The sequence below is a fragment of the Accipiter gentilis genome, chromosome 25 (genome assembly GCF_929443795.1).
Source record: "Accipiter gentilis chromosome 25, bAccGen1.1, whole genome shotgun sequence".
NCBI lineage: Eukaryota > Metazoa > Chordata > Aves > Accipitriformes > Accipitridae > Astur > Astur gentilis.
Window position 1 is genome coordinate 19,132,976 of NC_064904.1, and position 22,540 is coordinate 19,155,515.

General features: G+C 43.6%; 1 protein-coding gene across 1 annotated transcript; it reads left to right on the forward strand.

Moving 5' to 3' along the window:
• Nucleotides 1–64: 64 nt before the first annotated feature.
• GCH1 (GTP cyclohydrolase 1) lies at nt 65–21,973 on the forward strand. Its single transcript, XM_049828591.1, has 6 exons — nt 65–483; nt 12,344–12,453; nt 14,750–14,805; nt 17,860–17,891; nt 18,903–18,987; nt 19,584–21,973. Exons 1-6 carry the CDS (start codon nt 165–167, stop codon nt 19,708–19,710), a joined length of 729 nt encoding a protein of 242 aa, XP_049684548.1. The 5' UTR covers nt 65–164; the 3' UTR covers nt 19,711–21,973.
• Nucleotides 21,974–22,540: the final 567 nt, after the last annotated feature.

A 22,540-nucleotide genomic window follows, 5' to 3' on the forward strand; every position in this document is an offset into this window, starting at 1 on the left:
GGGCGGTATAAAGGTGAGCGGCTGAGGCGGTGGGCGGGAGTGCTGAGGTAACGCCGGGCGGGAGGGCTGAGGTGGCGGCAGGGAAGGCTGAGGGCGACGGGCTCCGCCGCAGCGCGCTGCCCGGACGGCGAGGCGGGGGGCCGGCCGGGCCCTGCCGGCTGCCCATGGAGGCGTCGCGGAGCTGTAACGGGTACGCGCGGCAGGAAAGGCCGCCGCCGCCGCCCTCCGCCGTTTCCTCCCCGTCGGCGGGCGCCGAGAAACAGCGTGTCCCCTCCGCTGGCGGCAGCGGGGATGGCTGGCGGGGCGAGCGGCCCCGCAGCGAGGAGGACAACGAGCTGAGCCTGCCCAGCCTGGCGGCAGCCTACACCACCATCCTCCGCTCGCTGGGCGAGGACCCCGAGAGGCAGGGGCTGCTGAAGACGCCCTGGAGGGCGGCCACCGCCATGCAGTTCTTTACCAAGGGCTACCAGGAGACCATCTCGGGTAGGGAGCGCTCCCGGTGGGTGGGTGGGTGTCAGCCCGGGGAGGGATCCGGGCCGGGGGCGGCGGAGCTGGAGCCTGCTGCTTTGACACCAGCCCTGGTGCTGGCTTTCCTACTTTCTTTCTTAAAACGGGCTTCGGCGCTTCCGTGCCGTCCGTCTGATGCCCCGTGTCAGTAAGTCATCAGCCGTGTGCACTAGGAACACCGGCACCTCGGGGCCTCTCTGTCCCCTCCTTCCCCCGGTTTCTTTTTTTTTTTTTTTTTTTAAACGCCGTGCTGGTAAAGTTCACGATCTGTCATGAACTTCTGCGCTTCTGGTTTTGGTGAACAAGTGCTTTTGGTTTCCCTCTTCTGGTGTGAACTTTTCAAGTTCTGGCATAGGAACTTGTTGATTGTACCTTTCTCCATCCACAGCTGAGCTGGGCTGTGCTCGGAAGGGGTAGCAACATTGGCTTCTGTGAGCAGACATAGGTGGTTTGAATTTTCTCTGATAAGGTCCCGTTCTGCTGATAAAAGCATCAGGTGAGGCTTTTCAAAGGTGGGAATGAAACTTGAGGAAGTGAGGTAAGAAGAGAGGAGGTGAGGGAGATCCCTGCCCTGTCTCGGGGTCCCAGCAGTGAATGCAGATGTAGGGAGGTACCCCAGGTTCACATCCCTGCCCCAGATGACTGTCTTAGCCGCTTGCTGGCCGCAGGCCCTTCGTGAGGGCAGGAGGAGAGGAACTGGGTGGGATTTGTTCACCTCATCACCACCAACTCCGAAATTGTCTCTTGGCTCCAGTGCAGGGTAAATCCTGCTTGAAAATTTAGGTTTTTACATCAGTTTTTCTTGTCTTAGCCTTTCTGCTAAGGACTGTACCCAGTATAAACAGTAAAAAAGGACTTCCCAAGCTGGGGTTTTCCCCCTTCTGCTGCCTCTTATAGTAAAAGGCAAGTTCCTGTTAGTGCATAAGGGATGCAAATACTGTCAGCAAGGATCTTTGAATGCCAATCAGGAAGGAGCTGACTGTTCTGCTCTCTGGAGTACAGCACTGGTGTATTGAGCCTGCCCTAGAACTGCATCAGGGTGTTAACAGCTGAATGAAAAGGCTGAACCATGCTGATCGCTGGCATCAGGGAGCTTCTGCTAATGTGTCAGAGTCCTCTTCCATAAGCGTACGTACAGTGCTTCAACTTAAAGACTGGCCTTTGTGTTTTGAGTGGTGAAAAAGAAACTACGGTTGGCTCTTCTGAAATTGGATTGCGTGTAACTTCCAGCATTAACTTACTCATGGCCAGCTTACACTCATGTGCCCATGTTGTGTCTTAGCTTCCCCCAGCAACAGTATTTCTGCCTTGTCATTTGTTTTGCCTTTCAGATCAAACCAGGTTTTCAGGTTCACATCTGGAAATAGGCCCTGGGCTGCAGTGGCCATCCTCTTTCCTCTCTTCCTTTAGTCCTGTTGCATTGTGTGTTTGAGATGAGGTTTCATCAGGGTCTCACAGAATGATCCTTTGTCTACTGGGAATAATTTTCTTGTTTGGGGATTGCATGTGTCTCGTTACTGTTGTAAAACACAGGAGGTCTCTCAGTCATCCTGGCAGTCTCTAGCAGAAGGATTTTTTTAGTGATAGTTTCCGAGCATGAATTTGTGTGCTGAACCTGGATGAGGTTGCTGCCCATCTTAAGTCCTCTCTTGTCTTGCTGCCAGTTTTGTGTGCAGAGCTGCACATTCCCTTAAGTTTTTTTTAGTAGCTTTTTTCTGCTCCAGTGTGGATTCTCTGGGACCTGAATAGCCTGTCCTAATCTCTCACATACATTTCATTAAGCAGAGTAGTTCTGGATAGTCCACTCCTCTAAATATCCATACCTGGGAGAGGGCAGTATTATATCCAAGAGTAGAAAGTGTCACTGCTAGGTGCTGTACTCTTTAACTGCTCTGCTCTTTTCTTTCTAGGAAATAAAATGAAGCTGTGATACTAACATTCCTTCCTGTGTCAGGTGGGAGATCTTTTTACTCTCCAGCTACTCACCTCTTTTTACACAATGCCCAGCTTTCAGTCTTCCCACCCTTACTAGCCAAACAGAAGAAAGAACTGTAGCTGAAGGATAAGTCCACAGGTTGATATGGAAGTAACTTCCACTTAGGAGAGTTTTAAATACATTGTGAATCGTAGAGCCAACAACTACAAAGTCTTTGGGAACAAGGCTAGCTGTGGGACTGCAGCTCCTGCTGTTTGTCTCTGTTGCGGCATCCTGATGTACTGTTCACTTGGTTATGTTAATACAACTGTCTGCCTAGCCAGGCTGTGAACGAGACCAGGAAGTGGCTTGTGAAAGAAAGGATGGGAGTTGGGAAGGGAACACAAGAAGAAAAAAAAACCCCCACCCATAAAGCAAATAAAAAAACCCCTAAACAACCACAACCCAAACCCCAACAAGAAGCAGCCCTGACCTCTTGTTTTCTCGGGTTTATTCTGCAGCTTATTCAGCTCCTTATGTGGAACTATCTGGGTAGGCAGAGGTTAAAGCAGTGATTTGTGGGATATGTGTTGAGGACCGTGTTCAAGTTTAATCCCCAACAGGCAGAAGAAAACAGACAGTTATAATAGCTGTAAGTCCCATCTTTTCGTAAAAGTTTTCTCAAGTAAAAGCTCTGGGGTGGTGATTGTAGAAACACAGGGCTAGAAGCAAGGTGTGTTGCAACAGGCACTCGTCTTCAGCTGGCTCCAGCTGAGCTCACAACCCTTGCCAGTATGTGGAAATGCTGCCAGACTGTACAGTCAGAAAAGCAACAAAGACGAACCAAGGTACTGAATGTAAGTACAGCTACAGGCTTTAAAATCAGCCTTCTGCATTTGTCTGCTTGAGTACCTGCCTTAGGTAGGCAGGAGAAAAGTAATTCATTTCTGATGGCATTTTAATTTTCCATGTGGGAACACAAAATATGATATAATAGATATATTCCCAAACTATGAAATATAGTGAAGACTGGAGAGTGTAAAGTTGCAGGTACACTGCAGGAGGTCTTCAGTGTTTAATGTGGTTGGCTTGAGCCTCACTTGCTGTAATTGAGTACATGGGGGTTATGTGGTTGTTCACAAAACTAAGCTACCTGACTGCCTTGAATGCTGCCCGCTCTTCTCAGAGGCTGGTGATTTGAGTGGTGCCTTGCTCTTACTTGTCAGTGAACACCTTTGAGTGCAGTCAGGTGGCTGGATGGTGGCATTGGAGGGCAAGATGACCAAGTGGTGCGAGTAGGGAATTTGGCTTAAGGAACCCATAAAGCTTTTGGAAGCTGTTGAGCTGATGTGTGGTTTCAACAGAGTTGGCAAATGGGTATTGTTTTTCTTTTTGAGCCTTGATTGATAATTCGCCCTTAAGAACAAACTATTTTCTTGATCTTTTTGTTACGATGTGTCTGAGAACATAATACATTTGGGGCATGGTTAAATGTGCTGGACACTTGATCTCCTTTCCTGGGTGTTGTCACTTTGCTTCCATGACACCCGATTGGATTTGTATTTTTGTACTTTCCATAGCTTAACTTTGTAGTGTTGTTGGGAAGGTTACATCTAAATTCTGTCCCTTCTCTCCATTCAGATTTATGTGAGTAGCAGAGAAGCTGATTCTGCTTTCTAGCTTCCACTGTGTATTTCCTAGCTTGTTTTCAATAGTGCAGACTAACAGTGTTCCTGCTTTACCCCTTATTCATCTTTGCTATCTGTGTTCTGCAGCTGCTCGGTATTGTATTTCAGAGCCATTAGCAAAGTTTGCTTGCTAAATGTCTAAATCTGGCTCTTTGTTTTTAATAGATTATGTCTTTTCCCTTATTAATGCTGGCTTTATAAAGGCCTCAACCTCTTTCTTTGACAAAATGTATTTGGATGTATTGATCTCACTTCTATAGTACTAGTCATCAAACTTTCATTGGAGTAGCAAGAATGCCTCAGTGATTTTAAAATAAAATCCACCTGGAGACCAGATTAAAAAAAAACTAGCAGCTCATACTTGGTCATCAGTGTAGACTAACAGCCGTTACAACAGAAACCTGTTAATGTATTGGTAAGGATGGCAGAGCAGACAAGATACCAAAAGTTCTGCTTCTCAGTTTCATGCCATGCTTCTGCATGAGCATCCAAGAACATGTTTTCTTTTCCAGGGTCAGATCTATCAGCTTCATACTCCTGGGAGTAAATTACACTGCAAAATAGTAACCTGTCGTCTTGGTTAATAAAGGTGAGCAGGACTGTTGATAGGCAGTTGCCTTTAGCTTTGTGGTTGGTTCAGGCAATTGCCTGCCGCACAAAGACTGTATCTTGAGAGATCTGTCCCTCCTTTTACTAAAGGCTTAATGTCATACTTGGAGATGCTGTCTTTGAGTCTATATATAAATACTACAAAGCACAAGTGTGTGCAAATGTGGTAAATGAGTGAATAAATGGAAATACAAGATTGCAGACAGTACTAACTTGTAACTGAAGCTGAAGACTTCAGAATCAATCTCACTAAGCAGAGCTAACTGGTAAGTTACAGAAACAGTGTCAGTTACGGTGAGTGTCAACGATGCTAGCTTCAAAAGGTAAATCATAAAGGAGTTGGTTCTGATTGACTAATCCTGTAGGAAACATTAGGCACAGGGCTGAACAAGCTACCTGCATCTGCAGTAGGAAGTTAACTTGTTTTCATCAGCCACAAGCACTCTAGGCAAAACAGCATGTTCATTAAACAGTGTACTTGATGGTAATGGCGATAGTTGTTACATGAATAAAGGCTGGGAGACTTTTCTGGTAGGTATGTTAGCTTTCAAGCATGTTGGCAGGTTCAACTGTCCTTTCAGCATGTTTAATAGGGAAATGAAAATCAAAAATACCGGCAGAGGGTAACTTTGCTTCCTGAACCTCTGTGGTTTTGAAAGGCTGCATGTATGCTTTATTTGCCTGGAAGCTAAGTGACTCTACTGTGCAGCTCTTAGTTTAAAGCAAATAACAACTAGTTGGGTCTCATACAGTAGATTAACACCTGTGTGTACATTGCTTATGTTGCTTTTCCTCTCTCATTAGTTTATGTGCTTCTCCTATGGTGAAGGGTGAAAAAATGCAACCTTAATACTCTTTTTCTTCATCTTCTTGTCTGTGTGGATTTGGTATTTTGACAGATGACAACACTGGTGTAAGCTCATAAATTTTTCTGAGCCTACTCAGTTTGCTGTGGATGAGAGGTGCTAAGCATTGCTATGTAAGAATAAGCAGTGCCTTAAACAAACAAGGCTGTTTGATCAGCAGCACTGCCCTTTGCTAAGAGCTGGTGAGTTATTCATTCTTTCTGGGAAACAAGGTACTGCTAGTTCTCTTGCTTCTCATAGATGCAACAGTCTAACCTATTAATAACTTAAACACCAGCATTACTGTGGTATGGCCATGGCTTGTTTCTTGTAAACCAGAGGGTGGGAGAGACAGGTTTGTTCAGAGTAAGGTTCCTGGGGGTAGAGGTTGAGGAAAGAAACCCCCACGAGAGAAGCCTACCGTACTGAAACAGGTACTCAATGCAGCGAAACTTCTGTTGGGAAGTAGGACTGTAGGACTTTCCAGGATGACCTCCCCTCCCCATTAAGGTTCAAGTAACACCAAGCTTGTTTGGGGTTTTGTCGGGAATTTATTAAATGTCTTAACTTCTTGAATCTTAAAGGCTTCTGATCTCTTGATGTTGTGTTTCCAAAGTGTTGTTTCATCTTCTCTGATTTTTTTCCCTTGTTTCAATTTCAGAAAGAAGTGTGGATGAGGGGACTTCCAGCACCTTCTATGACATGAGACATTGAAATGGTTATTGAAATCCTGATACATTTTAATGAGCATCTCCATAACCCTGCTTTCCGTCATATTAATAAACCTCCTGGCAGAGGACAACTTCTAGAACCTAATCTTAGCTTCATCTGAAAGTCTGCAATAACTGATCTCTTATGAATAGACCTGAGTCTCTCACTGCAACATGGAAAGTGTCTTGTAAGGAAAATGAACAAATCTGTACAAGTGATGGCCTGAATTAGTTGAATAGCAATAATGCTTTTCTTCCATCTTTGCTTCTATGAAATGTGCCTTAAATTACACATCTGGTTCACCTCTTTTCTGGTAACTGAGGAATTAAGCTTTGCTTCTGAAGCAAGTGTTCATGTCTGAAGTTGAATGCCTGTTTCAAGTCCTTTGGTGTGGCAGTGATGAAATCTGAAATATTAGTCAAACTTGTAAATTCTTTTGCATCTGAGGTTTCTCTTTGTTCCTATTAGGTTTGTTATGGCAAGGAAGCCACATAGTGCTCAATTAATTTTCTCTGCAGCTTTTGAACTCTAATGCCTATTTAAATACTAATGTAGCATCTTAGGCTGTGTCTTTCTAGAGCTCTTCAAGACTTCTTGAAGCAAACGGCACACTCAGACCACCCCCTTTCTTAGCAACCCAAAGTCATTAACTTTCTGTGGCAATACGAACTCTCTATGAATGTTTTTGTAGCCTGCTTCTCTTCTCTGTGTAATAAATTCCTGGTACCTTTTTACTACTGAAAGGCTGCAATAATTTTCTTGTTTCTTGTCTGGAATATTTTTCTCTAACTACAGTTAACCTGTAGTGTCATCACAAGAATAAATAAAAAAAAATATTGAGTTTTGACTCTACATCTTATTGCTTACTCAGCAGCAACTGAAAGGTTTTTACAGCAGTTTTCTTCCAGATGCAGTTCTGATCCTGTAGTCTCTTAGCTTCAGCTGTTAGCTTGTGTTTCCTGCTCTCTCAATTACATGTCTGCAGATGAAGAGGAACTTCTTGAGTAAGACAGTCAAAGGTATCTGCCAACATACCTCAGCTGATTCTGCCTTAATGAATGGTTAGCCTTTGGTGTCTGGCTCGTGGCACTGCTGTTCTGGAGTATCCTCCAAACCATGACCTGTTCCTAGTTTGTGCAAGGTCCCCTGCCATTGCTTTTGGTGTAACTCAGCCTGTGTTCCCAGGAGAGCAGAAGGTACCTGACCTCAGCCTGCACTTCAGTTTGTTCAAACTAATGGGCATTGGTATGGTGTGACTTGCCCCACCACCCTCATAGGACATCTGCCCTCCCCTTGGCCTGAACCCATTCCTACGATGGCCTCGGCTGCCTGCTGTGACTTGGGTTGCTGTGGAGAGCACAGGGCCTGTTGGTGAGGACAGGCTGGAGCCGTGTAATGGGTATCAGCAGAACCTTGTGCCTTATGTCTCTGCCAGGATGGATGAGCTCAGGGAACAGTATCAGGGAATCTCTGGGGCTGCCTTCGTCCTGTTGATGCTGAACAATCCTCAGTCTGACTCCTCTCTAAAGTGGAGTGGTGAGGCAACTTAACACCACGGGGAAGTACTTTAACACATAGTGAGAACAACCTCCATCAGTCTTCTGTCTCCCAGGCATAGTAAAAATGGGACAGCTGAAGTGCTGTGGAGCTGATGCAGTGCTGCTCTGCAGAGTGCCACTATGCTTTATTCCCTCTACCTACTGAGCCAGCTGCTGGGCGGGCTCTAGCTTCTTTGGTTGCCAGAGGTGCTTTTGCTTTCCTGTGTCACATTAAAGCCATGCAAATAGTTTCTATAGCAACAGGTCTTTTTGCTCAGCTCTGACGCAAAATCCTGAAAGGTCTTTCTCATTCTGTCTTCATCCAATTCTGATTTTTGCTTTTATCAACTCTTTTTGAAGATAAAGGGAAAAAAATAATTCTGCTCTGTTTCAGGAGTTAACTTGCAGCAGAGGTGACTGTTCAGTTTTAAGAGGCCACTGAAGTTTCTACACCAAGACTTGAACTCTGGGATGAAGGAAAAATCAGCTGGAATAATCTAGAGAGTGCCCTGACTGTACATATAATGTTTGTTCTTGTTCGCCTCCTCCCAGCTGTATATTTTATTTCAAATCTTAGCTTTTCATTAACATGATGTGTCTAGGCTTAAGGACTTCAGCAGTAAATTCCATTAGCTTTTCTGGGGTGGTAGAGAATGAAAATGGGGTTATTTGCTGTCTCCTTTGGCTTATAGACACGGCTTTGTGGCAGCACTTGAGCACAGCTGTAACTAAGAAAAGAGTGAGGGGAGGTATGACTGAGAGGCCAAGGGATGATATATGAACATGCCCATCTTGCTAGCAGAGGAGATGCTAGTCCTGTCCTCCTGATGCAGATGAGCACGTAGGTGGTAGTTGAAGGGAGTAGAAGTGTTGCTTCATTTGAGAGGAAGAATTTCCTTTTTGTATTAAGGAAAAGTAGCCTGTTGAGGAGGAGCCCATCTGAGCTGCATGTGCCTTGCCTTGTCAGGAAACCAAGCTAGCAATATTTACTTCTAGTCGTCCTTCCCTCTAAAAGCCCTGTTGACTTCTATGCTTTTGCTTTGAAGATCCTGGTGCCACAGGAGGGAAGGGATGGAGAAGATGCAGTTGCATTAGAAGGGTAGGTGGGTATTCTAGAGCTGAGAGACACAGCCACATTGCTCTGTGTGAACTGGGACAGGCCTGGGGAGGGACAACATGACTTTTAGACCTTGTCCTGAGTGGCAATAGTAGATGTTTTGGAGCCTCCAAATGAGGAAACTGAAATCAAGATAGTGAAGCAGGCAGCGTGGCCTAGTAGGTAGAATGAAAGAATGGGAAAAGAGGCATGAATTTGCCCTAGCTTTGCTTCTGGCCTGGCTAATCTGAGGCCCTGTTTCCCCTTCTGTCCTTTCAGCTCCATTAAGTTCTCCAGAACATGTGCTGCAGGCTGAGCTTGTCGGGGCCCTCTTTGATGCTGTTGCAAATTGAATGACTAAAAAAAATTAAAAAATGAAAGGCAGACAAAGTTAGATAAAATGGTATTGCCTCTCTGCACAAAGTGTTTGAGTCTGCCAAACAAGTCTCTCCTGTGTAATTACTGAAAACAAGTGCCGCGGTGGGACATAGCACAGCATCTTGTCACAGCTACTCTTACCTAACTCTTCTTTTGTCAACACAAGGCTTGGATTTCAAAGAGGGAGGTATAGGAATGTATAGACAGTCTTCAAGCTATGCTTATTTTCAGGAGAACAGGCTTGTGAAGCGTGAGCAGGAGGGACTGGAGCAGGATAGGGGTGACTGGAGCTCTCAACACTGTGGCCATTTACACAGGTAGTGGCCTTCAGTCTCACATTTTGTTTTACCTTGTCTCCCTGAATCATCTAGCGGTTGTGAAGGGGTTATTGGAGGGGCTAGCACTAAGCTGGTGTCTTCCTTTATGGGCTCTGGCCCTCCTTCTCAAGGAGTAACTGGTGCTGACTTAAAATCAACACACCTTGCTGCAGGCACAACTGCAGAGGTTATGCAGCTGAGCAGGTTTCGTCTGTGATCTGGCTGCAACTTGCTGCTAATATTCAATAAATCTAAGGTGCAAAATTGGCGAGACCTGTATAAATGAGAAGGACCAAGCATCCCACAGCTCTGTGGTTATATTCTTAGTGCATGGATCTGTTTGCTTACACACCTGTAACAGCTTGGCTGTGAGGGGGCATTGTCCAAACTGCTGTGACTCTGGGCTGTAGCCTAAGAGAGTATATGCAAGAAGGATGGATGACCTTTGTGTTCCTGTTTGATTACTTTAGCTGTGAGAAGGATGCATTTTGTTCCTGAAGTTGGCTGTGTGGGTACTTCACAGGTCACTTAACCTTCTTTCCCCCCCCAGCTTTAAAATAGGGCTAACAGCTGTCTTCATGATACAACATGGCTCTTCAGCATTCCAGTAATAGAGTTAGGTTCCTTAGCTAAAGTTTGTACGATCTATTAATATATGTTTTATACATGAATAAGTGTGTATATGCATATATATACATATATATGAGACTTCACGGTGAAGTAGCTTCTGTTGTAGCTTTGGCCTTATGCTGTGTCACACATTACCATGACTCTTAATGAGAACATGGCCATTTTTGATTGTTCTGAACAGTCTGCTTTGCGAATGTGCTGACGTAAATCCATATCTAACATCAGGCTCTGATACACTTCTGGCAAGGCTGGTGGTCTAATAACAGCAGCAGTCACTCTGGAGATGCTTCGTGGATCCGTTTGGATTTTGTTTTAATAATGCTGGGCATAGTAGCAGGTTTTGTGAAACCACTGTTTGCCTTTCTGCTGTAGAAATGGCATGTCTGCAGAGTGCTGCGGGAGGGAGCTAAGAACCCAGATGGCTGCTCTGTCTCCCCTTCCCTCTCCTCTGAGCCTGCTCTGTTTTGGGTTCTGGCTATTCCTGATTGAATTCGTAGTTATACAACTGCATGATGCTCCCCATGTAATCAAAATACTCTCCAGCAGTGTTTGATGTAAACTAGACTCTGAAATTGGACAAACAAAATCATGTGCCTTTACAGAGTTGTTTCTTGGCCTCTTTTGTGCCCCCTACTCCTGCTCTCTGACCTGATCAAAAGCCTTCTGGGGTTCAGCCTCGCTGTCTTGCAGGTTGCCAGTCGTTCTCAGGAAAGAACATGCGTCGCAGGCAGAACATCTTGCGCACAGTTTCCAGGGTTACCTGTGTAGTGCTGATAGCAAGCAGGAAATTAAAATGCTCCATGATGATGATACGTTATCAACAACAGATGGTGGCCATTAGGTGTACGTGCATGTCAGGGGAAGGCATAAAGGCAAGTAGAGCAGACACACCTATTAGATTTGTGTGATCATCACTGCAGGTGCTAAGCTCCGCTATGGATGAAGCAGGGCAGTCCCTGAGCACCCTGGTTCCCCTTCTGGCCATGGTGTATGTGACTCTGGTTCCTGGAAGTAACTCCAAGTAGTTACTTGGTGTGGCTTCAAGCTAACTTGTTTGCAGAGTTCCTTGTTCTGCTTATTAGCCCTTTTGTACAGCTAGTTCTGTCTTGCTATTTTCTCTGTCTTTCTCCTCTCTCTTTTCTAGACAGCCTTTCTCTCTTGTCCTTCAAAAGGCTAGGTCTCTTAACTTGAGACCGTTCTACTTTTAACCTTTCCAAGGATGGTCCAGCTGCCTGTAGTCTGTGGAGGCTGTAGTGATCTGCTGTAACCTGTGTCAGGATTGCTAGGGGACTGCTAAGTCTGGAAAATCAACTGAGGATCTGTTCTACTGAGCTCGGAGTCTAGCATAAAGTGTCACGTTATGTCTTCCTTTTCTTACTGAGCTGTCTCTTCTTCCTTCTATCTTCGTGGGTCTCTCTACCTCAGTGCTCTGTTAACTCTGAGGTGCAGAATTAGGCCGGAATATGCACATGTATGCTTGCATTCAGTTCAGGATAGCAAATCTCTCCCAATCTGTGGATACAGATCTATCTCTTTGACTTCTGTGTACGTCTAAACAGCTGCTGGCTGGGGGGGGCTTCAGGATGAACTAAAAGAGTATGTTATTTGCGTGCAAAGCCTCCTTGAAGGTAGTGATGCTGGTGTAGAAGTGTTTGGAGAAACCACTGTGATGGCTTAGCTTTTCTCAAACCTCAGTCTCAGCTTTGCTTGTGGTATGTGGAAGCACTAATGGAAGCCCACTTTGAGATGTGCTTTTCTCCTCAGCACGGGCTTTATCAGCTGTGGTCTTAATTGCTCTTAAGATGTCAGTAATTCTGCAAAGACTAGACTTGTTCTAGCCTGGGCTCAAACTATTACTTAAAACATTATATAGGCTGACTTCTGGGGTAGCACATAGGTAGCTTGAATGCACTGTGGCAATTGTGTGATCGTATGCAAACCAAAGCATACTTGTGATGTTACTCCTTACTTGCGTCCCGTATCTTAACCCTAAAATCTGTAGTTCTGAGAGAGCTATGCTCTTGCTACAAGCTTTCTCAGATACTGGCTGGAAGAACCTTCCATGCTTGTGCATTTATCTTTTTTTTTAATGCAAATGTTTAATTTCAGATGTTCTGAATGACGCCATCTTTGATGAAGATCATGATGAGATGGTAATTGTGAAGGACATAGACATGTTCTCATTGTGTGAGCATCACCTCGTTCCATTTGTTGGAAAGGTAACTCTTCCTCACAAAACAAATGTGGGAATACATGATAAAAGACCTAAATACATGTAAAAGACTTTGTAGCTGTAACTACAAAGCTTTTAAAGCTATAAGTATTTACCGCTTACGGCTATGATTCTAGAAGTTAATCTTCAGAATACAAATAAGGAAGACCTCCTTAATGTGAGTTTTATTTGGATTTAAGCTCCTAAAATATAACGCTCAACCTTTCCTAGTCTAAGTAATCTAATGGTTTCTGACATTTCATATCAAAGCTCTTCTTCGTGAAGCAGCAGCAAGCCTTGAGGGCAGACATCTTGATATTAAACCAGCTCACCCTGCACGCTGGCTCTGTCACGGATTTAGCTTCTGGCTCAGAGCTATCTAGTGCGCATTCACCTTGGGACACCCCCCTCCCCGCCCCCCACTGTGAGTGGAACAAACTTCTGATTAGCAGCCCAGCCTTAAATAAGCAAGCCCTGTCAGGGAGGAGGTAGTCAAAATTAACTAGCAGGAGGCTGCTGAGGTTGGGACTTCCATGGAAGGGGCTGGTGTTTCAGAAGGTGTTGAAATTGTGATGCCAACAACTTTAAAAAGAAAAAAAATTCTCAAGTTAACCACTGTAAACGTGATGAAGAGTTCAGAGTGGGTAGTCCCTTCTGCAGATCTCAGCCTCTTCACTTCCATATCAGCACAGAAGGATGGAGCTTATTCTGATTCATCTGTTCTACCATAAGTACTACCAGGCTGGAGAGTAGCAAGTGCTTTTGTTGTCTGTAAAATTCGATCAGTACCACATATGTTCCAAATAAACTGTCTCCCAAAAATAAAATACCTGAACACAAACCAGCTGGTTATTTAGTTGAGTCAACTCAATTTCATCTGCTTTCTTTTCTTACTGTTAGTATTTTATACTGGAAAACACGGTAACCTCTTTTTCTGTGCAAGCTTTCTATTTTGCCTGTTATTCTTGGTTACACGTACTGTGTATATTCTCTTCATTACTCCTGTGGCAATATATGCATTCTTTTTACATCTAGCTGTTTAGGCTGTGTGGTTTGGAGAAATCTCCTCGCAAACACCGAATCGGTCCTGCTCGTATAATGGTCTGCTAAATGACTTGGTATGCCTCTAAATATTCTCAGACTAACCATTCTCCTGTTGGGTACATCAAACAGGCTGCAAACACTGACTAGTAGGTCTTGTATTTGCAGTTCTATCTTAAATGATATTAAGACATTCACAAAAATACTGTATGGGAAACAGGATTCAGCGCTTATTTCTAAGTTATGTCTCTCACTTTGTCTGAAATGTTTCATGTCTTTTCAGGTGTCAGTGGGTTGATTACCCAACAGAAGTGATAGCAATGAGCAAGTTAGCCAGGTAATTAGGTGCACTGTGGTACCTCTAACTACAGGTACAGCAATACAGGATTCTGAGATGGGGCCTTTAGGCAAAGCGCTAAGACGGAATCCTACACTGACACTCCCCTACTGTATCTTGGCCAATTTTTCAAGTCTCTGGTACAGTGAACACAAATGCTGGTTTATAATCTGTTATAACTGTAAACCCACTTGAATTCAGTAGTCTATGTTGCTTTCTAAAAACAAGAAGCTAAATGGCCTTCCCCCTACCTTTGTATCTGAGCTCATTTTTACTAAAGAACTTATTCCAGCTTAGCGCAACTACGTGTTCAGTATGAATGTTCAGCAAATCCGTATTCGAGCAGGATGGAAGTTGACTTAATCATACAGTGGTCTATGGTACTACCAAAGCAAGGGGAAAAAAATAATAATCAGTAAGTGGAGCCTGATTTTGGTGGCTAAGTACTTCTGGCCATCAGAACTTTCACTGAAAGTAAAGTACAGTCCCTCTCCCTCCCACTCCCTAAATCTGTTTTAGGTCTTGAAAGGAAAGCATGTTTATTTGAGATGAACAGTGCTGTGCTGAGTAATAGGCTGCTTTTTGTACCCAAACGTAGTAGTACTCTGTAGCATTCCTGAGACTTGGAACATAAGCCTTGACTCTTGAAGAGTTGTGATTTTTCTCCCCCCCTCCCCCCCTCCCCCCTCAGAAAACTGACCTATTCTTCACCAGGACACTGACATCACCAGGCATTTACAGTCTCAGTTAGCTCCACAATTTTTCAGGCTTGCATGGTGGCATGTTCCTCCCACATGCTAAGACTTCGGGACTGTTCCAGAGTTAGTTCTGGGGCAAATACACAGCTCATTCTCTATGCATGAGTTTCATATGTATTTGGAAATGTAGTTTTGATTCTGTTAATGGTTTATTCTCCTCTGTCTAGGTACATATTGGCTATCTTCCTAACAAACAAGTACTTGGCCTCAGCAAGCTTGCTAGGTAAGTGTTAATGTAATGAAAGTGATGCTAATTTGTAAAAAGGATTCCAAGCTGTGCTAACTGTGCTAATCTTTCTAATCTGGTTCCCCTCTAAAGCTCAGCCCACTTTGTGTCCTGGATTTGGATTTAGACCAATCCTCGGCATTATGTTTTTTTGTGGAGAGGACAGATAAGTCTTAGAGCTCTGTGTTAATTCACATCAGTCGACTAGTAGAGCCGTAACGCTTTTGTACGTTCATGCAAAGCATTGGTGTCTGCGGGGGAGCACAGAAGGAAGAACAACAGAGAATTTGGTCATGTTCTAAGGCAAGCCACAAAAACCGGTGGGGATCTCTAGCTATTTACTACTTGCACGTATATTGACTGATAAGAACAAAAATCCCAAACTTCCAAACTGTAAATGAACACGTTCTATGGATAGAAATTGAATCTAAAGCTTTCATCTGTTATCTGACTCTTCAGATAAATTTGGCATTTCTTTCTTTCACTGGAGACCTGCTGAGAGCGCCATGGGGTACGTTTTATAGATAAGGTTTAGCCTAAGAAACAAAGCAATTATGATACACTTGAGAAATCCATCTGTTACGTAAAATAGCTTTTTCCGCAACAAGTGCCCTTGGATCCGTTGTTGCACTGAATCTTGTTATAAAGTGGCACTTTCTAGTTCTGGTGAGGAAGGGGATGGTAGATCCCTTCAATAAGCAGATTATTGGGGACCAGAGTGGAAGGGTCTCTTGAGAAACGAATCTGAAAAATTGGCTGTAGTTCAGAAAGTCCACATGGGTTTTGCTTATACTTTCCCTGATATGTCCGTTAGTCTTGCTGTAGTTCCAATAATACTAATAAGAATTAGCCTTGTAAATCTGCATGCCTGCTGGGTTTTCTTAGCAGGTAAGATATGTAGGGTATGACACTAAAATGTTTTAAAGTCAGTCAGTTCTGTTCTGTGCGCTGCTTGCACAACAGTGAAATTGGTTTGGAAGTGGAAGGGCCCTCAGAGCTGACATCTTTGTTAACGTAACTTCATGTTACAGGGTGGTCATCTTTAAGTCTTCTAGCAGTGCTTATAGGAGGGGACTTTGCTCTGATTAAAAGGCTGAAACAGGCAATTGAACATTTAAATTTTTTCCTACATGCTTTTTGTGGCTGTACCTAACTGCTGAAATTGTAGGATGAGGTTCTGAGCTGTCAGCACTGCAGTTGCTGGGTGAAAGACTTTGCCTTCTGTAGCTGCTTATGCTTGGGGATGTCTGTGTGGCAGTTCATGGCTTGTGTCATGTGTTGGCTGGCACTCATGTAGCTGGATCTTTTTAAGTGGTGCGGGTTTTTTTTTTGAGTTGGATTTCTGAAGACGAACATCCTTACTGAAGAGACCGTCTTTAGTCCTTGGTTTCATTTCTGCAGGGCTTGAATGCAAGATTAAGGATCACATTTGAAATATGCATCAGTTGATTTGTGCTTGCTCTGGTCTCTAGTTACCTCTGAATTGCAGATGTAAAAAGGAGCTCAAAACTGTCTTTGGTGATTTTTAATGCAAGTGGCAGCATGGTGCTAGAAGTGTACAATTTTCCTACTACTTAGTATAGAAGCATGCAGGAATATGTGCAAGGCTTCCTGCGCTGTGCTTGAGAGGTTAAATCTTGCCTCTTTTCAAGTTAGGGTAAAACTCCCATATACTGCAATACTGAAAAGATTAGATTCTTGTATAACAAAATGTTCTCAGTCCTGACTTGCTTTTGAGTGCTTACCGTGAAGAGATTGGTGGGTCAAATAGTGCTTCCCTTTCGTGCCCTATATAATGCAGCCAGTGTTCAAACAAAGATTTGTGAGGCTATTGGTACTGTGGGCCTAATCTTTTGTAATAGGATTAGTCTAATGTGGTGGGTTTCTGTAGTTGGGGATGACCTGTATTCAGTAAACAAACATCGTTCTTTGGATTTTAAGCTCAGGCTTGAAAATGCTAATGCAAGTAACTGTTTTTACATAAACTTGCTTATAGGACTTCTTATATGCAACACCAGTGTAAAAGTATCTGAGCATCAGCTCGTTTCCTACCCATGTATTTAAATATTATGTGGCTTTGTTTAGAATGGCTATAACACAACCATTTCATTTCTGGAGGGGAGTTTCTGCATATAATTCTCTCTCCAAAACAGCAGACAAGCCTCGTTGTCAGAAATGTTTCTTGTAACTAATGCCTCAGGCTGCCAGCCAGTGTCTGTTTTTTGTCTAGTCTGACCAGATGGGTATTGAAGCTTTCTATAGCAACTTCTTTACATGGCCACTTGACGTGTAATTAAGCATTTGAGGTTGGCATGAATAATCCATTGAGGGACAGAGCATTTATAAGACTTTCCTTAAAGGTGTGGATTTTAGTACTGTGGCGATAAATGATGGTAGTATCACTTGCATTGGCTCACAAATGGCTTAAATCTGAAGTAATGTTTGAGGGGAGCATTAAGGTCATCCCTGCATTGAAATGTGAAGGATGGTGTGATATATGGGTGGAGAGTGTCTGTTTTAAATGAAAACAATTCTGTCTCATTGTTGTTAGTTAAATTTGTGGTTAAATGCAAGAGTCCAAAACATCTCTTGCTTAATTTCAGTAGCCTTCTGGGAATCCCAATATCTGAATTGTCCTTAAAACAGCATTTGGTTTAGATTGAAGCAAAAGGAGGTAGTCAGACCTCAGTTCAAGGATTAGCGTTCAGAGAGTCTTTGGGCAACTCTGTGATGTAGGTGGGTGGTGGTACAGATAATTCAAAAGTAACAGCCAACAGAAGAAGCTCTAAGGAGAAGTGACAGGTTTGCCCCTGAAATAGTCTCTGGGGTTGCAGGTAGGGGGAACCTGTGGCGAAACACAGTGATGGGCTAAGGGAGGTCCTTGAGCAATGCCAGCCAGGGGCTAAGCAGCAGCATGATGTTGGATGGGTTTCCAGGAAGGACACGGATCAGTACAGTGGTCTTGTTTTGATAGTGTCAAATTAATTGTGAAGATCAGACAATGATCAGATGGGAATAACTATAACATTGTCTTTTTCCTTTCTCTTTTAGGATTGTGGAAATATACAGCAGAAGATTACAAGGTAAACAGATGAATTTTTGGTTTTGTTGTGTGCACTCCTTTGCCAGCCAGCTCAGGGTACTGGTAATTGTAGGTGGACTATAGCTGTGTGAATTTTAGTGTGAAGAAAAACACTGCTCTTGAGCAGGTGTTTCACATCTGTCATCTTACTTAGCTTCTACGTTTCCAGTGAAGGGTAAAATCTCGCTATGAAAATAGATGTAGGCAGTAACTGATTCAGAAGATAAATGTGCTACAAGATACAGCTGCCAGGAATAACTAAACTAGTTGGATGCTGCTGGAGATGAACTCTCCTACAGATAATTTGAGAGATGACTTCAAGAATTGTCGTCTGAAGACATGAAGCGAGAGCTGCCATGTTTATGGGCTGCCTGCCTGCTTCTCCCAAGAAGTGGAGGAAGCTGCAGGGTCTGAGGCCTTGGGTTGGGGTCAGCCTGCTCTCATTGTCCTGCAGTTAAATTTGGCCTGCTTTGGGCATCAGAAGTCTTAGTGACCATTAGGTGTCAGACTGGTGAATAGAGGGTGCTAGAGCTGCAGGAAGTAAAGCTTTGCAGGACAATAGACTCTCTTAATTTGCTCATTTTTAATCTCCATTTCCTTTCCTTAAAAAGAGAAATTGTGTGTAGGGAATGAATAGTGCAGCAGTAAAGCCAGTGAGCAAATACATAAAAACGGAAAGAAAACAGAGAAGTGAGAAACTCTAACTGCATAATAGGAAATGTAAGAGCTGTTATAATGAATCATGGTAATGCAATTCCTGCAAAGGTGTAAAGCAAAATGACTGCTAATATAAACAAGCAAATAAAAGGTCTGTTCCAGGATACAAACCATAAGATAGGATTTGGTACCAATAAAATTTATTTAGGAAGAGCAGTACTTGTGTGTGTGTGTTGTGGTGGGGAATACGCACACCTGGCAGCAAGGATGCAATGTTGCTATCTAGATAGTGGTGGTGTTGCATTGATGCTAGTCAGATTTAACACGGTGTCTGAACTCCCTGTTGTTCTTTCAGTCCAGGAACGCCTTACCAAACAAATTGCAATAGCTATCACAGAAGCCTTACAGCCCGCTGGAGTTGGAGTGGTTATTGAAGCTACGTAAGTTACTCTGAGCTGTTCTGTAGTAACGTATGGGCTGTGTGTGATTTCAGCTGCCTGCTGCCAGGCTGTTGTGTGTTGCCTCTTTGGCTGCGGTAGCTGCGTGCCACGCTTATTTATGAGACAGAGCGCAGGCAGGAGTGATCCTTGCCTGTTCAGTGAAATGGCCTGGTGGGTTGGAGCCATTTAAAGTGGGGGGCTACCTTATCCACTGCAGAGATGTGGCAACCGGCAGTGTGGTCAGCTCTACCAGTTGCTCTGGGTCCGTGCTCAGCCTCAGTGCACCTTCTACTTCCTCAAGTAGAGCAAAGTGTGGGACTAGCAACAGTCATGTCCCTGTGATCAGAATGCACCTTGGAAAGGTGGGATTCTCCTAGTATCAGAGGAGAGAAGGCAGCGCTTAGGAGCTGGGAATTTGACTTTCTTTTCCGTAGAGAACAGCTGAGGTACTACTGACAGATATCTATTCTGGATATGGAGGTTTTGTCACTTCCTCAGAATTTAATGTGACTGTGTAAGAAACATCTCTCTCTGTGGGTTTACTTCTTTTTTTATGAGTATGCCTGACTTACTGACTCCCCTCTTATTTCTTTTAGGCATATGTGTATGGTAATGCGTGGGGTACAGAAAATGAACAGTAAAACAGTAACCAGCACAATGTTGGGGGTATTCCGGGAGGATCCAAAGACCCGTGAAGAATTCTTGACACTCATCAGGAGCTGAAACTGTGTTATTCTCTAAATGCACTCTGGAGATTGTTCTGTCCGGTGTCACTGTCTGTTCTTAGTTGTTCCTACATCTCACTTTTAAACTAAATCGTTGTGAATTGTTGTCATAGTCTTTGTGCAGTAAAAGACTTCTGATGGCAAGTGATAAATGTAACGATGAGGTAGGCTCCTCCTGGGCTTCCAATGGTGCTGATGTCACAGAATTACAAGCTACAAATAGGGTTTTAGAAATGTTTCTCCATCCACAATGCAGAATATACTGGGAGAAAAGTGGGGCTTGGGAGTGAAATGGATATTTATGAAATAGTTATGTTTATTAGAATAAATATGGAGCAGCACAGGAAACAGCTGAAAGGCTGTGGATCCTTGTAGGACCACTTATACTGCAAATACTGTACCTCTGCTGAAAAAGATGGTCCTGAATTATCTCTGACTATATTTTATTACAAGTCCTGCAGTGGCTGTTTCAGTATCTGGATATGTATGTTATACCTCTTTGAGATGTTACCTCTGGTGGTGTTTTATATTCTTGCTAGTATTAACCCTCCTTTTTTGCGTGGGTTTTGTTTGTTTGTTTGGGAAATTCAAAACACATTTTCCCTAGCCTCTTAACATGCAGGGAATTAACTTCTAAATTATTTGGGGCACAGTCTTATCTCAATATAAAGGGGTTTATGCACCTTTTTCTCTGTGCCTCAGAATGTCTGACCACTTTAACTGTCAGTTTCTTACTATTTTTAAGCAAACTTTAAGAGAGGGGAGGAAAAAACCCCAGAGTCTGTCTGCAAAGTGCTATGATATCCAAAGAGGTTTTTAATGATATTTATATCTTGGGCTTTCCTTCTTGGTTTCCATGGGTTAGACTGAGAAGCTAAAACTAGTCTGATAATCTGTAAATGAAGTTTTCTTTTCAAGCATTTCAAGATTTGCATCTCATAAATGTTGGACCAAAGGTGAGCACTGAAATCCTGAACACAGCACATTGTACCTCTCCTGCCTGACGGCAGGTCATTTCAGGGCAAAGAACCTGAAATGACAACAGCTTATTTCATAAGAGGAATTGGGAAAAGCATTTCCAGGGCCATCAAAATGAATTAAACTACATTTTTCTGTGTATGTGGCAACCTCTGTATGTGGCAGTATTGGTACAGAAAGTTACGGTCAGCTGGACTTGGCTGAACTTCTTATACTTTGTTACAATTTTAATGGGTGTTTTGTAACTCTTAATTGGGAAAACATGAGGCGCAAACGAAAACCACCCTTCTCAAACTAAACACAGGAGGCAAAACTTAAAAAATAAAATGTCAGACAGAGTGTCAGATGCCCACAATGCAGGTTCCCATAGTCGTATCTGCTTTGCCGAATATGAACCCAAGATGTTCTGTACACTAACTAAAAGGCAGTTCCTCGTCTGGCAAGCTTGATCTTACCAACATTCCTGTCTCTTGCTTCAACCCATGTTAGAAATGAAATGAAAATCATGTCTGGTCAAATTTCCATTGGGTCTAAAGAGCTTTCAAGAACAGCAATGTCACGCATTTAATTACTCTAATTTTACCTTGATGACCTTCACAGCATTATTGGAAAAATCTTTTATAATACCCTCTGTCCTGGATTCTGTAGAGTTAGGTGCTATGAAAGTGTTTGTCTGCTAGCATAAACAAGCTGTGTGTTGCCCATTTATAAAATACGCTAGCTCTATGGCATTTGTTTTCCTTAAGTGATTGAGAGCAGACACTGCCATTTTTCAGTTCAGTGTATGTTTCAAATATCTAGCTGAAAAGCCTTAAATCTTTCTTGCCTGAAGTTCAGAGTAAAACTCTTTCTCTTTTTAGCTGAACAACTGGAAGGAGAATTTGAGGACTGAAGGGGTACACACTAGTACATTTGTTTCTCTTTGCTTGCTTTAGTTTGGAAATTCAGTCTCGGTAAAGCACTGTCTTGCTCCTGAGGTAATGAAAAGGTTGCGTTTTAACCACTTATCTATTCAGGATAAAGTTCGCATTGCACCACCGCTGTTTTTTATTTCCGTGTGACCTGTAGTCCTTAAAACATACCTCTCTATACTTGTGGCCTTGGATTTTGTTCACATTTTTGTTGTTGTAAGACTTGGTGCGTTTTTTTGAACATTAGTATTGTTCAAATACACAAGCTTTAACTACAACCAGTGTGTATGTATGTGTAGTACGTACAGCCTGCTGTTGTACCACGTAGAAGTCCGTTGTCTTTCAAACATTAAAGCACAATATTATCCTTTGGAGTGGCAGCATCCTTGGTGACTTGGAGGTGATGGCATCACGAGGAAGTGGCACAAGCTCGGTCTCCTTGGGTGGGGGTTGTTTCTGCACTAGCAGGTGCTCCAAGCCTGGGGTGAGATGTTGGGTTCCTCTTCTGGGACAGTAGTTGCTCTTGTCCCCAGATGAGTCTCCATTTGTTGACTGGGCACCAAACAGCCCCCAAGATTTGGTGTCACCTTTTTCTTACTGGTCCTTGGTGCCAGAGGGATCGACAGTGGGGCAGGGAAGGTGGGAGGCAGTGGCTGCTCTGGAGCGGCAGTTGCACGCATCGAGGCTCATGTGGGCTTATAGTCCTCTTGTGCACTTCTTAAGCCGTTCTGGACGCCTCATCACACTTTACTGAGGAAATACCTGGTTCCTGGCCAAACGTTCAAATTACCTGAACAAATCTATCCTAACGGCAGACATGATGCAGATGCGATGAGACCTTGAAGCTGAAGTCTTGGTTGGGTCACCCCGCTGTGTACCATGCATAGCAATGAGCTCAGCCTGTGCCAGCAGAAGCTGTACTGCTCCTTCAGGGCGGGC

Excerpts from the sequence above, each read along its gene's own strand:
- GCH1 (XM_049828591.1), top strand. The coding sequence starts at position 165 with ATGGAGGCGTCGCGGAGCTGTAACGGGTACGCGCGGCAGGAAAGGCCG. Across the intron at positions 14,806-17,859 it reads GGCCTCAGCAAGCTTGCTAG|GATTGTGGAAATATACAGCA; the intron begins GTAAGTGTTAAT and ends TTTCTCTTTTAG. Across the intron at positions 17,892-18,902 it reads ATACAGCAGAAGATTACAAG|TCCAGGAACGCCTTACCAAA; the intron begins GTAAACAGATGA and ends TTGTTCTTTCAG.